The sequence below is a fragment of the Molothrus aeneus genome, chromosome Z (genome assembly GCF_037042795.1).
Source record: "Molothrus aeneus isolate 106 chromosome Z, BPBGC_Maene_1.0, whole genome shotgun sequence".
In the NCBI taxonomy this organism is placed as follows: Eukaryota; Metazoa; Chordata; class Aves; order Passeriformes; family Icteridae; genus Molothrus; species Molothrus aeneus.
Genome location: NC_089680.1, coordinates 39,721,318 through 39,738,354, shown reverse-complemented (window position 1 = coordinate 39,738,354; position 17,037 = coordinate 39,721,318). Strand labels below are relative to the sequence as shown.

Sequence of the window (17,037 nt, the reverse complement as noted above, 5' to 3'; positions counted from 1 at the left end):
AAATACAAATAAGGAGCGAGGAAAAGTTGGCCGCGCGAACCCGAGCCGGGCGGCCGCGCCGCCAGACGCTGAAATATGATAATGGGGCAGCTGCGCCGCGCGGCCCGCAGCCAATGGCCGTGCGCGGGCGTGACGTGCCCGCGCGTGACGTCGCGCCAATGGCGAGCGGGCTGAGTTGGAGCAGAGAAGTTTGAGTAAGAGATAAGGGCGAGGCGAGTGCCCGCGCCGCCAGCGCCCAGTCCGGCACCGCCGCGCCTCCGCACCGCACCCGGCACCGCACACCGCACGCCGCACCGCGCCTCCGCCGCGCCGCTCCTCCGCCGCCACTGCTCCGCACCGCTCCCGCGCCGCTACGCGTGGACGGATCCCGCCGCGCCCCCGGCGCCGCGCCCCGCACCGCGCCTCACCGCGCGTCCCCTTCTCTCTCCGCAGCCCTGACAGTGTCTCCCACGCCGGTGGTGTTTTGTACCATTTTCTTTTTTTTTCCCTTTTTTTTCCGATTTCGATTTTTTTCCTTTTTTTTTTTTTTGCCTCTGTTAATACTTCTATTTTTTTATTATTATTATTATTCTTGTTTTTAGCGACAGCTTTCAAACCTACTTTGGGGTCTTAAAACGAAACCGTACACCATTTCACTGTGGACATTACACCCTCTTACAGATATGGGAGACATGGGAGACCCACCAAAAAGTAAGGCGGAATCTTTACCGTTGTTGGAATAAATGTGCTGTCTATTGTAATCGTCTCAGGCAGACGAACTGCTAAAGTGATGAACTTCATTTGAATGGTAGAGAAGGTGCCTTTGTTACCATGCCTGCATGCTTGCTCTGTCGTAGCCTTATATGTTAACAGCCTGGGGTCCTACTCTCTTTTAAAGTTTGGGGAGCAGACAGGATTTTGATGGGATCTCCAACCACGGAGCCTTAAATTCTTCTCGTGATAGACTGCAGTGAGGCTGTCTGACTATCCAGCACCTAGTCGGTCTAGGAATATTAGCATTAGACTTGCAAAAGAGAGCAAGTGACAACCGTAATGATGCTTGTTCTTGCTAGAAGCCTCGATTCCCTTCTTCTGAGGGAAAGGGCTCAGTGGGAAGTGCACCCCACCATGCTTCATCTTTTCCAGTCAGAGCCTCTTAAAATACGAAATGAAACACATAGGTACTCTCCTCGTAAGGCAGGGCGTTCAAACAAGTCAACAATAAAATAAAAATTGAACAACGTGGGAGTTTGGAGTTTTGATTCCGTGCAAGGTTTTTGAAATTAGGACCTTCACCCCAAAGATTCTTCACATTTGCATTTTTAACATATGTTCCCCCTCCTTTCTAATCGAGGCAAGGTTTTGATGGCACACTACAATTACCATCCAAAAGTGTAATATTCTTTAAAAAAAACAACCTCAAAACCCAAACCAACACCACCCCCCCCAAATATACAAACAAACAAAAAAGGCAGAAACCAAACAACGCTCCCACAATACGCTTTATAAGGGAATTACATTAAAAGTGTGTTTATCTCTGTAGGAGAGTAAACGGTTAGTCAATCATGTATTTATTTTCATTTCAGAAAAACGTCTGATTTCCCTATGTGTTGGTTGCGGCAATCAAATTCACGATCAGTATATTCTGAGGGTTTCTCCGGATTTGGAATGGCATGCGGCGTGTTTGAAGTGTGCAGAGTGTAATCAGTATTTGGACGAGACCTGTACGTGCTTTGTTAGGGATGGCAAAACCTACTGTAAAAGAGATTATATCAGGTACGCCATTTACGTTGTTTAATTGTTCGGTGAGATTTTATTTTTCTTTTTAACTTTACAAATTTGACGGAGGAATTAAGAGGGAAAACTGTGAGGAAGCGGGTAAAAGATAATTGGTATGTCTTTATGTGTTTTCCCATGAAAAAAGTTAGTAGCGAAGTTTTTTATTTCTTCTTTTCAAATGCATATATCTGTATTACTAGAACTAGGTTCGGGACCGTGTAGGACCTTTCAGAGGACTTTGGCAATGCATCCTGTGATTCTAACCAAGGGGAGAATCGTAGATAACGAATGATATTTTCAATAGTGTAGTTACTATGAGCAACACGGAACAGATAACTTTCTAAGACGACCTGAGAAATGCATCTCTGTTTCTGCAAAGGCATAGTGGCATTCAAAAGAAAGGCACTTCAAGCATGTATGCCGTAAACATAAATACACGGGTAGGAAAAAAAATTAAAAAGTTAAAGAAAACCTTTCTTAAACTAGGCCTATCAAAAACAAAAAACAAAAAGAAAACAAAACCAAACCCCAAATTTCCTTCGGACTGGAAGATCCTTTTATGGGGACGTTAAAACCTCGACCGAAATGTTTCTTAACTAAAATAACTGACATTTAATCTTTTTTAAATATTAACCCCTTTGGTGATATCTGACTGGCTTTTCTTTCTTATCTTATCTGTACTGATGAATTAGACAGAGCAGATCAAATTGCCCATCATCTGTTCGCGAACAATTGGGTATATTTAGATAATGGAACCGCTTCCTTCCTCACATTAAAATCTGGTAACTGATAAAATGTGAGAGTTGCCAATGCTGACACTATAGAGAAACCAAAGCAGGAATTTCGAGTGTGTTTATTATTTGTACTCCTGGGTCATGCTGATCCGTTTCAGTGTCGCCTACTGGGTTTGCCAAATCATAAGTTTGTGTGACACTGAGGTATGAACAATTTTTTTTTTCTGCAGAAAGTTTTGGAAGCAAATCACCTAGCCACATAAGATATCTTCTGATTTCTGTATAATTCTGAATTGAAATAAAACCCTCGAGTCCTTCCTTCTCTCTTATCTCTGCACAATTTATAAGCAGTCCATTCCTTCAAGCCATTGTGAAATTATTCTCCAAGTTCTAAAATGGCGAAAACCAGAGCTTTTTTTTTAAAATTCTTTACTTTTTAAAGAATGCTGGAACTGTTCTCTTAAATGTTGTCCTTTCTCCAAATCCAAATGAAAGGAAAACATATGGACCAAAATGTGTTCACTTACCTTCTTATAGAACTAAGCAAAAGAAATTTGAGCAGAAAAAAAAATCAGCTCTTTTAAATTCATACGGAATACATTTAATTTGCTACAATTTAAAAAGGAAAAAGTACATTACATGCAAGATGGCTTTGAATTAGACCATGAGCCAACCTCTATGTGTCAAACCTGTGGGCAACCACTGCGCAACTTTTGTACCTATGAATGCACCTACTTTACGATCACTCTGTTCTTTTGCTGTTCAGACGTTTTGTTTTTTTTTTTTTTTTTTTCTCCTTCTCAAAACTGTGTAATTCGGGTATATGTAGTTCTGAATATAGGATTAGTACACTTCTATAGCCATAAGAGCTAAAGAAGTGTATACTCACAAGCATACGTTACAGACTGTATCTCTAAGGAAGTATACTGGTGAGGAAAATGGTGAAGATAAATAGTAGCTCAGTTTTAGGAACAGTTTTCACAGTTTATGTACCAGCACATTTTTCAGCGCATGTACCCGTACATATGTGGCAAGATGTTAATTTTAACCATATCAAGGACTTCTGGCTAATAAGCACCCTGTGGGAGACGAGAGAGTGTGCAGTACGACATCCGAGTTGGAGCATTTTCTTATGTTTGTCTACTGGCGGGTGAGCTGTCGTCCTCTCTTCCATGGGAGACGAGGAGCCCGCCACCCACTCCAGAAAATCATAATTTGTTTTGTGGGGCTGTCAGCGAGAGGTTGCCCTCCCATTCCTACCGGAGCGTTTGAGCCCCGGCTCAAGGTGGGAGCGTCAGGAGGAGGAGAGACGGGGCAGGGACGCTGAGGTAGAGACAAGCTGCAGAGTCAGAGCACCGAAACTGCCTTTTTGTTGGGGGCGGGAGAGAGGATTTACGCTACTATACATGCAAGCTTGAGGAGGCATGTGTGTTATGCTTATATTGTTGTATTAAATTAAGCTGGTGAGAGGAGCCCAGGGGAAGAGAGCCGGCGCTGAGTTGACGGCAGCCCGCACACGCATAAAGCGGCACAAGTCTTGAGTGGGTTCCGCGCGAAAAAGTATTACAATTTGGTGAAGCTGGCACGTTTGTGTCTCGGATGGCAGCTTCGGCAGTCTCGCCTTTCCCTGGTGTGCCTGGGTAGTCTAGTTCAGACCCAGGCCAGGCTAGATCAGGTGAGGAGGCAAGGAGAGGGCAGGGATGGCCCCACTCCTGCAGCACCCGGAGTGCTGGGGCAAAAGGGAGAGGTTGGATATCCTTGGGAAGAAACGGGGCCAGCTTTTTGTTTCTTCCTACACCTCTGCCTCCCAACTCTCCTCTTTCATCGGTGTGTTTGTGGCACTCCGCCTTTTATGGCACGGGGATCAGGGCACCGACTGAGAGTGAATTCGGCTTGTTCCTTTCCTCTTCTGGCTTCTGTATTTTCCATGCTTTTTAAAGCAGTGGGTTGCGTGTGGCGCGTCTACGCGGGGCCAGGGGCTGCCCACGAGCGGGAGTGAAAACCTCTTTCTTTTTCCCTTTCCTTTCTCCCCCCCTCCCCCCCCCGCCCCTTCCCTGCCCTCCCCCTTCCCCCTCCCGTGCTCTCCCTGCTTCCCTCCCTTCTCCTTCTTTCTGGGCTGGGCCCTGCTCAGGTTATACGGCATCAAGTGCGCCAAATGCAGCATCGGCTTCAGCAAGAATGACTTCGTGATGCGCGCCCGCGCCAAGGTGTACCACATCGAGTGTTTTCGCTGCGTGGCCTGCAGCCGCCAGCTCATCCCCGGCGATGAATTCGCACTGCGGGAGGACGGCCTCTTCTGCCGGGCGGACCACGACGTGGTGGAGAGGGCCAGCCTGGGCGGCGGGGACCCTCTCAGCCCCCTGCATCCCGCTCGGCCGCTGCAGATGGCAGGTACCGCCCGCGCCCGGCGCCGCGGAAACCCGCGGTGTTTGGCGATGCCAGGTCCCCCTTCGGGCGGCGGGGAGAGCCCCATGGTCCCAGCGGGTCCCGCGCCTCCGTGGAGAGCCGGGCCTGAGCGTGCGCGCCCGCGGAGAGGCGGCGGCGGAGGCGCGCCCCACGCTCGGGGCTGCTGCGGGTCCGGCTGCCGCGGGGAACGCCCGCGGCTGCGGAGGCGTGGGGCGGAACACCTGCGGAGGGGCCGCGCCCCGCCCGCCAGCCTGCCCTCCTCCTGCCCCCGCCGCGCACCGAGCGCGGGACTCCGCCACCACCCTCCCCGAGCCCGGGACAGCCCTGAGCCTGAGCCGGAGAGGGACGAGCCGCTGCGGAGGGCAGGTCTGAGCTTTCAGACCCCTCCGCTGCCTCAGGAGCGAGCGGAGAAGCTGTTCTGAGCGCTGGAGGAAGTAGGGTCTGAAAAGAGATAGACTTCATAACTACAGGCTGGCGCTTAGGCTGTAATTTAAAACTGTCAACAAGCTAATCTTCTGTAATTGCCTTTTAAAGTGACTCTTGCCTTCTTGAAACGTTTCATGTAATTTGATGAGAATTTCATCTCAAAACTCAGCCTTGTAACTTCAGAGTCGCCCCACCTTACAACTTCATTCACACTTCCAGTTCTCGACGGGTACGTCAGACACTCAGAGACCCTTAGCTTTAGGAAGGGACACGTCTCTAAAGGCTGACTAGGCTGGACAATACAAGTGTGGCCGGCCTTTTTGCTATGCAAGTGACTGTGACTCGGAAAGTTATTTGTGAATGCAGCTATTCTAAAACGGGTTCATTTTCCTCTTCTGACCTGCTTTCAGGTGACAAATCTATATATAGGGAGAAATAATCCCGTAACTGGTCAGAGCAGAATTCTAGAGAGACTGTGCTCCCTATATCGTGCTTGTGCCATGTCTCCGAAAGGCTTAGTGTGTCGGCAGGTACAATACTGATAAGATTGGAAGCCTTCGTATTGTCGTCATCGCATTTGCTGATGTATTGTTACAATTAGAAAAGTCGGAACTCGACTGTACAAAAGCGAGCACTTCTGACTGTTAGCTAAACAGTTTTAGGAAAAAAAAAACAAAAACAAATACTGTTTTTATTTTTCCCTCGACTGGGTCAGATTACACATAATAGCTACAGCTACACAACGCACAGAAGAATAGCAGATCAACAGGAACACTTAGAGCTCTTGATGCGATGCCATCTGTAGTTCTGCATTTCTTGGCAGTTTCTTCGAGTTGGTGGGCTTGCTCTCCTTTTAAAAGCACTAGATAGATATTTTTAAATTATTCATCCCAACTATAAGCAAATGCGCCTACCACCTCTACTTTTTAAGATAAACCCCATCTCCCGTGCTTTGAGATACGGAGCTCTCACAGAGCTTTTTTTCCATTGGCATGGTGAAGAGGATTTGGCTTGTTTTGCTCTGGTTTGGAAGCGTCAAAGTACAGGGAGCTGTTGCACGTTATCGCTGCTTCTGGCTAAAATGAGCTAGGTTCACTATACAAGAAGCAGACCCCAATTATGATTAATTTAAGTATTCTTTCATTAATTTTCGGGCCAAAATTTTGTTTGGGTGATTTGTCGGGAAATAAATATATAGAACCCTCCTGCGCCTTTTCGAGCGCACATACACCTTAGCTAACTTGCCCTCCCCTGTAAAGTTTCATACAGGTTCAAGCTTCTGTCATTAGGGGTTTTAGGGGGGTGGTTTGTTTTTGCAAATTAATTGTCTGTGGAGTCAGAAATGTCAGTCACTCCACCAGTGCATAAAGCAGAGGAGGCTGCAGCAGCTCCGATAGATCTGAGTGCTTGAATGGCCTTTGAAAGAGGGTTCATCGCCCGCCCCCCTGCCCGCCACCTTCCCCTGTCCCACCAGCTTAGATTCATAGTCTCTGCGGACTCCCTGCTTCCTACTCATGGGGATCCTGTTCCTCCCTTCCCCTTCCCTTACAGCAGAACCTATCTCTGCCAGACAGCCAGCTCTGCGGCCCCACGTCCACAAGCAGCCCGAGAAGACAACCCGAGTCCGGACTGTCCTTAATGAAAAACAGCTTCACACCTTGAGGACCTGCTACGCTGCCAACCCCAGACCTGACGCCCTCATGAAAGAGCAACTGGTAGAAATGACTGGCCTCAGCCCAAGGGTCATCAGGGTTTGGTTTCAAAACAAGCGATGCAAGGACAAAAAAAGGAGCATTATGATGAAGCAACTTCAGCAGCAGCAACCCAATGACAAAACTGTAAGTGGCTTCAGCCTCTGTCCGTGTCTGCCTTAATTCCCAAGGAGAAAAGCTTGGTGTATGTCCGGCCCGGACAGCCGCAGGGCTCGGGCTGATGGTGTTAATTTTTTGCGATCTCCCTGAAAACAAAGAAAACGATACTACTTAGCCATCACCCTTTAGTTTCTGCTGTCAGTGCAATCGAAACAGACCACAGCAAGGAGCCGACTTAGGCTGCTTAAGCGTACTTAGAATTTGTGGGGCTAAGAATACGCAGTAGCTTAGACTAACTTCTCTGCAGCATGAATGAGACCTGCAGAGCTTATGGGATGTATTAAACCCAGTCTCGTCTAATACTTATACTGCAAATGTAAAGGGCTTCTTAAGGAGAAAATGACGCCTTTGACCTCTTCAGTGTTTTTAAACAGGAGTAAATCCATAAATAAAAAATAGTTAAAAAAAAGTAAAAATAAAATAAGAGGGTTCACTTTGTATACTACAAAGTGTGTGTATTTGTCAGTGCACTTACTGCAGAAAAAGACAAATGCAATGCAAATTTTTCGGAATTACCATAGTGTTTACAGGTTAATTTATATATACTTATATCAATGTAGAACTCTTTTCTGCAGATATATGCATGGGTGATGTAAACTAGCGGCCTGCATTGGGTTCAGCAGAACAAGTGATCTGTTTCCATTTTAAGCCAAATTTGTTTCTTTTTTATTGTTGTTGTAAGTCTACTTGAAGAAGAGTCTGTTACTCTCCCTGTGTATATTGACTGACCCGAGAATGACTATTAATTCATAAGACTGCCTAATTAAGTGGAATTTAAGGAGTTTCATTTTACCCTGTTGGAATGCAATAAAACACGGTGTTATTAACTCGCCTGAACAATCTATTCGTCGAGGCTTGGAGTTATGTTGTACACTGTGCCTGCACCACAGGGCATACTGAGAGGGCTGGGGGTTTTTGGTTTTTTTTTGGTTTTTTTTTTTTTTTTTTTTTTGGAAAGAGCGCGCTAATGACGTACCCCAGGTTTGCTGCGCGCTGGATATACGATCCAGCTAAGGTCACGCAAAACAAAACCAGACTGGACGCGAACTACAGAGGGGAACAGGATTAGCCATTTCTCGTCCTGAGACGTCCATTGGCAGTCGAGATACAGAGTGCTCATGTTCAAGAGAGCTTGGGGCGGAGGGGATATGCCTTGAGACGAATAGGAGGATTAAAGGGAAAGAAAGTAAACTTCCCCCGTGATAAATGCAGCGAGTAGAAACGGGCTGACCTAGAGTAGAATAGAGTGAGACATTCACAGCAGATTAACAAAGCAAATACAAGCGACCGTATAGATAAGATAGAAAGCAGTTTATTGACTCAGCGTTTATACACAATAAAGCTAACCAAGCTCATTAACATCTTTTGCCGGGCTGTTTACAGAATATCCAAGGGATGACAGGAACTCCAATGGTGGCTGCTAGTCCGGAGAGACATGACGGCGGTTTGCAGGCGAACCCCGTGGAGGTGCAGAGTTACCAGCCGCCCTGGAAAGTACTGAGTGACTTCGCATTGCAGAGTGACATAGACCAACCTGCTTTTCAGCAACTAGTAAGTGTCGGTTCCCCGCCCGAGCCAGCCGGTACCCGGGTCAGAGCAATGGGCGATTCACTCCAGGTGTCAGATGCTCTCAGAGAGACAAGCAATCCAGATTAACTGGGTTTTCCAGAAATTGCAAGGCGTACACGACTGCATCTGTAAAGGCAAAGAACTGAATTGATTTCACAGAGGTTGGTGCAAAATCGATCTTAGTGTACAGTAGAGATATTTCTTAGTTGAGTGTGAGTTTGGATAAGGCCCCACTCAGGTCAGGCCTTTATTATCATAATAGCTTGCACACTCCTGAAAACTGAAAGCACTTCACCAAAACATTTTTTATATGTCACTTAATTGTACTTATAACTGTGAAAGCAGTTTCTAGAATTCACCCCTCCCCACTTTCAGGCTGATTTTGCCTTTATGCTGTAGGATGAATTTTAAATACATGATTAGTGTCAGCCACAGCCCTTGTTTTGTCAGACAAATATGACCTCTTAATTAAAATTTCAAAGTCCACGTCTTAAGCATGTACTTCAAGATATAACTTTATGTATCTATATATACACATTATTCTATACACATATATAACTTACATTAAGTGTTGTTCTTTGGAGAGGAAATTGCTAGTATGTATTTAGGTGAAAAATTCAAGCCATATAGTAAACTACCTTAAGCCAAAACAAAATAGACCTTTTAGAAGAAATTCTGTCCTTAACTCACTTCCTTATGCCTATGTCACTTGGCAGCCCATATGGGACCATATCACCAACAACACTTAGGCACAACAAGGTGAGTTAAGAAGTTCAGTCTTAAGTCAGTTTCCTGGCCTAAGTCTGTTAAAACCAGATATTTAAAATAGAAAGGTACATTGTGTATAGTATTTCGGGGATTCAGAATAACAGTTATGAAAAATTAACATGCAAATCTTTTTTTGATCTGTTGGGCTTTTTTTTTTTCTGCTTTTTTGTTGTTGGTTTTTTTTTTTTTTTTTTACACCAAGTGATGGAAGACAAAGGTTTGTAGCTGAATCTAGCACTGTGTTCAGACCTTTTTGGTTTAGTACCATGCTCTCCTGCAGAATCCCTTTTCTTTTGCCCAACAGCAGTCTGCAGTGTGTTCCCCTCGCTGGCACACTATGCTTGCTCAGGAAACTGTAGCACAGCAGCAGGGCTATTTGCATCCTCTTACATCTAAAGCAACCACTGCTTTTCCTGCTTTAATCAAGCTGTCCATCAGACAAAATACAAAAAATTATCTCCTCTGGTTACTTTACTGTGCCTTAACAAAGTACAAGAATTTAAAAATCTTTGATGCAGTGAGGTTTTGTACTTAATAGTTCAAAAAAGGAAATAAAAAAAGGCAGGATGGAAGATGGATAGTCCAAATACACATACATATATAAGTAAATAGACCATTAGATTGACAAGTTAATATTGATATATATTCAACATAATATGTGATCCTGAAAAGAGCTAAATTAAAGAATAGTGGAAGGAACAGACCATTCATTGGCCATTCAAGACACGGCTCTAATCTGGAAAGGGCCTTAATCACAGAATTGGCCAGCTAAATAGGTGCCAAATAAATGCTTCTGGATTAACAAAGCTCCACCCTTCAAGTCATGCCTTTTCCCAGCACTACTCCTAAACTAACAGGAGCAGCGGGGCACATTAAGATGGAATAGCGTGACCTTTTTTATCAAACAGACTCTCATTCAGAAGAGATAGCACCAGCCTTGAATCAGGAATGAAAGCGGATGGCTGGTTTCAAATGCCTTCTGCTCCTGGATGCTTCTTCCAGGTTTATTTTGGTATGTGCACAAAAGGGGAAAAAAGTAATCTTTCAGTTTCATGTCAAGAAAACACATGCACTCCTACATAATTTACTAGAACATCCTCTCGGGATTGCCACTCTTGCAAGACAGGGAAGAAGGCCTCATTAATAAGTTTGTTTGTTTATTTGCTTGATTTTTTCAGTCTTCTTTTTTCCATTTTTTTAATCTACTTTTTCTTGGTGATTTGGCCAAAGGCCTGAAGAAGGTTCCTGTGAAGTCAATGGGGAAGCTAAACAGAGCAACCAGCAGTGACACAGCCTCCTGTGGAGATTTATCAGGCCTATTGGCTGCATGCCTTGTCTATTTATTTTTGTGTTCTTCTTTGCCTGCTACTTTTCGTTGAGTTTTACAGTTGTAGCAACAGTTCTTTTTCTTATTTTTCTTCTTTTTTTCCTCTCTCTCTCTCTCTTTTTTTCCTTTTTTTTTTTCTTTTTTTTTCTTTTTTTTTCTTTTTGGCAGGTTAATTTTTCAGAAGGAGGACCTGGTTCCAATTCTACTGGAAGTGAAGTAGCATCAATGTCCTCTCAGCTGCCAGATACACCCAACAGCATGGTAGCCAGTCCTATTGAGGCATGAGGAACATTCATTCAAATGTCTATTGTTGTTGTTTCTGCCCTTACCCTCACCCCTGTTGAAGAGAGTGGGAAAGTGAACGTGTTGGGACTTCGAAATTTAGGGGGAAAGAATACTTAACAACCCTGTAATGAACCTAGCAAGGAACTGCTCCATGAGATGAACGGAGTCATATTTGAAAAGACAAGGTAATATGGTAGCAACACTGTGAAGACAATCATGGGATCTTACTAGAAAAAAAATACTTAAAAGAACCACAAACCCCGTGCTTTTCAATTATCAGAGGAGTATCAAAAAGACGTTTTCCAAATATAAAGGATTTGTACTCGTGGATCTCAAAAAAAAAAAAAAGGAAATCTTTTCATTTGACTGCACATCTTAGGGAGAAACCAAGGTAGAGGGACTTTCTATCCGGTCCCTCCCATTCCGAATGGTGCTGTTTCTATATTGGGGATAGCCTTGCCAAAAGAAGCTCCAGTAGGTTTTCCATCATCAGGAAAGAGACGATTCAGCCCTGCATTGCTGAAAGAGTCCTTGCAGGAAGGTGGAGCTGCATTGGTTTGCAATGTTGTTTTTAGTTGATTCTTAACAAGGGGTTTTTCCTGGGTCTCTTCTAGCATGCCTGTAGCGGGGTTTTGATTTTGTTTGGTTGAGATCCACCCCCTATTAAGTGTGATGCGATTAAAAATAGATTTTTGAATTCCTCTTTAAAGGCGAATTTATAAAAACATTGCAACAAGGTATACCTCTATTTTGCCACAAAGCGTCTCGGGATTGTGTTTGAAATGTGTCTGCCCAAGAACCTTCCCCTCCCCCAGAGATGTGTATAGTCATTGGTTATAACGACTGTTTTTCTCTCTTTCCTTTCTCTTTATCTCTCACTCTCTAGAAAAAAAAAAAAAAAAAAGGAAAAAAAGTAAAAAAAGAAAATAGGACAAGTAAAAAGAAAAAAAAATCACTCCTTTTGTTTGCTCTTGCATTGCAAAATTATAAAGTAATTTATTATTTATTATCGGAAGACTTGCCACTTTTCATGTCAGTTGACTTTTTTTGTTTGCTGAAGTAAAAAAGAAAAAAGAAAAAAAAAAAGAAAAGGTTGTACCGTGGTCTTTGAATTATATGTCTAACTATGTGTTTTGTCCTTTTTCTTTCCTTAAATATGATGTGAAATAAAACCGCCATATGTAGAATTATTATATCTTCAGGACTATTTCACTAGATAAGCGTTTGGAATAGAAATAATAATAATAATGATAATAATAATAATAATAATAATATTAACATTAAATAATGAACAAAGTTCCCTCTTTTAAATATTTACAGGTTAGCAGCTAAAATACCTGAAATAAAATATTGCATGCAAAGCCGGTCGTTAGTGAATAAAAGGAGTGTGATATTTTATTGCAAGTATTAACGACCAGCTTGTAAATTTCCATTTCAACAACTGTATCAGGGCTAGTTGGATGCCTTAGCTTTCAATCAATAACGTTAGAAAGTCTCTTGCTCCCCCACCCCATCCCTTGCCCTTAAAAGTGATATTACTCTAGGCATGATCAGACATAACGTTAAGACATCTAAAGAACTGAGAGCTCAGGCTTTTTGCTGAGTTCTGCTATTTTTAAAAAATAATAAAAAGAAAGTGCTGTATACCAAAGCCTCGTTGTTGAGATTGTTGAAGTGACCTGTACTTTAAGTATAAGCTCCTGATAAAAGGGACGCTTTTTGCTTAACAAGTCAAGTATGACCATTATTTATCAATGTCTGCTGTCAAAACAATTAAATAATGCTGCAGGAGGAATAGTTGTGGGGATATTTCTGTCGGGGATATTGCTGTGAAATTGCACGAATATGTTCCTTATTTTCTGTCGACTTCCCTCTCTTCACTCCCTCTTTTCTTCCTTTTTTAATTTGCGGGGGAGAGGGTGGTGAAAGCTAGAAATGTGGGCGATTTCTTGGGGAAAAGTAGAAAGAAGTAAATAAAAAAAAATGGGAAAGGGTTGTTTTTGCTCCAATCCAAGTGCTCCCTAGTGCTCGCGGGCAGCACAAGACAAAGGTTCACTTTAAAACACCCTTATGGACTGGAACATACAGAGATTTTCAGTCTGACAAAGACAAGTTGGTTTGCATGTCAGTTACTCCAAACCCCAATGTTTTCTTAACATAACCTTCTTTTCCTTCCCTCCTCACCATCTCAGCCCACTCTGAGCAAGCTCAGCTATAGACAAACCATTTCGACAGTACAGAGAACATTAAAAAATGTTAAAATCTAATACAAGGATTTCAATTATCCTGATTAGAAACTGGATTCATTTTGTATGCTCAAGTGTAATACATTTTTGAGTACTTGATAAATATTTAAATAAATATGAAATCTACCTTAAACTGTGTGATCAGTAACCCTTGTGTTTTCATGCAGGATCAGAGGATTGGTACGGCGCTTCGGGGGGCGGGAGGGAGAAGGGGTATCATTTCTGCCCGGTGGTCTGACCTGTGAGTTCTTGGAGTCGCTCTTACTTGGGTGAGTTTGGAGACGGAGTCTCCGACTCGGGAGGCGCTGGAAACCTGTAAGGGCAGGGCAACCTGGGGCCCTTGAGGTTCGCCTCTTCCCGCCGGGAGGCTGACGCGTAGGTGGCAGGAACGGGGGAGACGCGGGGTCACGCAGGGCGGGGGTGACCCCGAGAGAGAGAAACCAGCACGCCGGGGGCTGCTGAGAGCTGCCCCTCTGTCCCCCGCCCCGGGGAGGACCTTGGGGCGGCTGAATGCCTTTCGGCTCCGAGGGCCATGCAGGAGGGAGATTTTGGGCTGTCGGTCCTTGCGAGGGAAAGGCCCCCCCAGCCCTGCTAGGCGCCCCACGGTCCCGGCGCGCCCTCGGGGCGGCTGGGCAGCCGTCGAGATAAGCCGCCCGCCGGCAGGCAGGGATTGACGCTTGGGCTGCCAGCACAGTGTCTTGCACCTTGGAACAAACACACAGGGCAGCAGCGCGTCTTTGGAGCCGGAGCGCTGCCGCAGCTCTGCAGCTGCGGGCCGGGAGCCCACTCGGGATGTGCCTGCACCCACACCCATCGCCAGGGTTGCGCCTGCACACACACCCATCGCCAGGGATGTGTCTGCACACACACTCATCGCCAGGCTCCTGCCTGCGCCCCCGCAGAGGGCCTGAGACCCCCAACTCTGTCCGGGGTAGGAAGAGTCGGGTCGCTCCCGCGGCGGCCACACCGGGGTCTCTGCATCCCCACGGCCACTGTGGCCCCCACACCCGCGGTCAGCCCGGAACCTCCATCCTCGAAACTTTGGTTAAACAACACTCGTCTGATTTTCAGAGGTTTGTTTTGGTGTTTGGTTTTTTTTTTTTTTTGTTTTTTTTTTTTTTTTCCTTTTATGGTCTCCGATTCCCTTTTTCATTACATGCATTTGTGAGGCCCCACAAACTCTCGAGTGTTTTCCACCCCGAAGTGAATAAAGACAAACTTTCGAGTAGATCCTCCTAGTGTCTTCGGTAGAGCAATTCTTGAGCTTGGGCAGCAGCCTCTTCATGAAACGCGTGTCCTGATGGTGCTCTGTCAGGTTTCTGCTATGATTCCTCTTTCCGGTCTGGACCGAGGGTGGCGATTAGCAGTCCCAGATCCGCCGGTTTAGCTCTTGCTGCAGCTACTCTTAATAGTGTCAAATAAGCCCGCTATAATTTCTCTGAAGACTTCGTTTGCACACACTGAGATCAATATTCAAACTCTTCTCATCTCAATATTTATACCCAGGTTAATTAGCTCTCAGCATCCCCAGCCAACGTGGCGGTGTGACGCAGAAGCCGGGTACGTGAATTCCAGAGTTGAGATCAGTTAAACACGTCAACAGTAAGTGTTTGCATTTATATACATCTGTAAGCATACATATATTAACAAATTCACGTTGGGTTACCTAAGAACGGATGCCAGGGAAGGAATAGGGGGCCTTCAGGTGATGCCAGACCTCAGGCCGCAGTGTCCCCAGCCCCAGCACAGGGCCCGGGACCGTGCCGGGGAGGGGTCAGGGTCCTGGTGCCGAGTGGGTTTCACGGGCACTGATCTTCCCTGGCCCTCTCTACACACCCGAAACGCCGAAAGCGTTTCACGGTGAGAGATGCTGCTGCTGGGCGCTTTGCGTGCTTTAGCGGAGCTGTAAGTAGTTAATAAAGGGGCTGGGAAGAGATCCTGTTTACTGATTGTTCCTGATTGTTGTTTTCTTGATAACAGAGCAAGCCACTGAATGACTGTTTGAGTTCAGGCGCCACAAACATAAACTTAACAGCTCCCAGTGTGCCTGCCCTTCTGGAGGATCACTCCTCACCTCCCAGGGCTTGTGAAGTGCAGGAGGAGAAGCCAGTTCCCAAGGAAGCAGGCTCTGGGATGGTGGGGGTGGTGGTGGGGAGCGGAGAAAACTCGCCTGTATATCCGATCTTTCCATATTGCACGTATCTGCCCTCATTAGCTAGGAGCAAAGCGTATAAAATCAATAGGTGTTTTTCTCTGAGCCTTCTACCCGTACGGGAGCTCGGGGCAGGCTCTGGATCCTGCTCTGCTCAGCATTCCAGCCGAGAGATGCTGCTTTTATATCACGCTGCAGTGTCGTGTGAATTTCCTCAAATTTTCTTGCAGCGGCTAAGGCCACCAAACAAGTGCTTTCTCTAGGCCAGGGAGGGAGGACGAAGGAGACAAGGAGGGCACAGCCTTGCCGCGGCAGATCCGCGCCGGGTCGGCTCTGCCGGGATCGGCAGCACCGGGGCAGCAGCTCCGGCAGCGGCTGCCGCTGCACGAACCACCTGCAGCTCCGGCTCTTTCCTGGGCTGTGTGGAGCCCAGGAGGGAAGAAGGAGGGGAAGGAAGGAGGGAGGTTGCAAAGCAGGATTTTTTTTTCTGGAGCGTCTCTTCTTCTTTGTTTTCTTCTGAAAGACAAAACAGGGGTAAAGTGTGTTTGTGGGAAAGAGACAAGACAGAAAATTTTCCAGAAATAAGTGACACCGACCAAAGCAGAACTCGACTTCTATCTCCGGGCAGACCTCGTGTGGCAGTGGGAAGAGGAAAATAGGGTGTTACTGTGGCTTTTCTTTAGGAGGGCTGTTCAGGTCGGTAGATCTCCAAGGCTAATCCAAACAAGCCGTTTGACTTGTGAGGTCCGGTGTCTAGACATAGCTGGTGACTCGGCGGCTCCTTATCTGGTTTTGGAATCAGCCAAAAGAGACTTTTCTTAATGTCCACAGCAGCACTAGGATCTGCCGGGGCCGGGGAGCCACCGCACCTCCCAGACAGGACAACAAATACACCCACCACCTGGAGGCTTTACAGCCCACTTTGTTGTTCCCGAGCCGCCGCTGCTGCGGCCCGGCCTCCCCCAGCCCCGGCCGCCGGGCAGGGATGACCGCAGGGCTGCCCAGCCAAACCCACACCCCGCTGCTGACCACTGCCGCGCCCCGCTCGCCCCCGGACACCGACGGCCACCTCTGCAGCAGCAGGAAGTGACAGCGCGCACCCAAGCCCCGCTGGGGTCAGAACTGCTGCTTTCTCGACCCCCATCACAACACCCCCTCCACTGTGTGTGCGTGTGAGTGCGTGTGTGTGTGTGTGTGTGTGTGTGTGTGTGTTTGTCACTACAAATTTTTTGGATTTTTTTTCCCCCAGCTGACGTTTTGCAGAGAATGGGTAAAATTTTCCAAACTCAGTCTTGTTCATGAACCTTAAGGAAATGATCAAAGCAAATCAATTAAACGAGAGGAAGTCAGTTTAGATAAAAGATCTTCTTTGGGACTAGAACATTGCCTTCTGTATCAGTCCTTCATGCTGGATTTGTGAATATCGCAAGCTGTAAAGCTTGTCTGAGGTGGTTAGAATCAATAAAAGCATTTAACTCAAAAGTAAGCAGCATTT

General features: G+C 45.9%; 1 protein-coding gene across 2 annotated transcripts; it reads left to right on the top strand.

The window, feature by feature from the left end:
- Window positions 1–273: 273 nt before the first annotated feature.
- Window positions 274–13,523, top strand: ISL1 (ISL LIM homeobox 1). 2 transcript variants are annotated; one of them, XM_066569231.1, is made up of 7 exons: window positions 274–455; window positions 582–690; window positions 1,566–1,755; window positions 4,624–4,883; window positions 6,879–7,162; window positions 8,579–8,746; window positions 11,028–13,523. In XM_066569231.1, the coding sequence occupies exons 2-7, from the start codon at window positions 663–665 to the stop codon at window positions 11,142–11,144; spliced, it is 1,047 nt and encodes a 348-aa protein (XP_066425328.1). In that variant the 5' UTR covers window positions 274–455; window positions 582–662; the 3' UTR covers window positions 11,145–13,523. The 2 variants fall into 2 exon arrangements, with proteins under 2 accessions (XP_066425328.1, XP_066425327.1); XM_066569230.1 differs by having other exon boundaries at window positions 277–455; window positions 6,876–7,162.
- Window positions 13,524–17,037: the final 3,514 nt, after the last annotated feature.

Coding starts and splice junctions, on each gene's coding strand:
- ISL1 (XM_066569230.1), top strand. CDS start 663: ATGGGAGACATGGGAGACCCACCAAAAA. Junction 691..1,565: donor CATGGGAGACCCACCAAAAA/GTAAGGCGGAAT, acceptor TTTTCATTTCAG/AAAAACGTCTGATTTCCCTA. Junction 4,884..6,875: donor TCGGCCGCTGCAGATGGCAG/GTACCGCCCGCG, acceptor CTTCCCTTACAG/CAGAACCTATCTCTGCCAGA.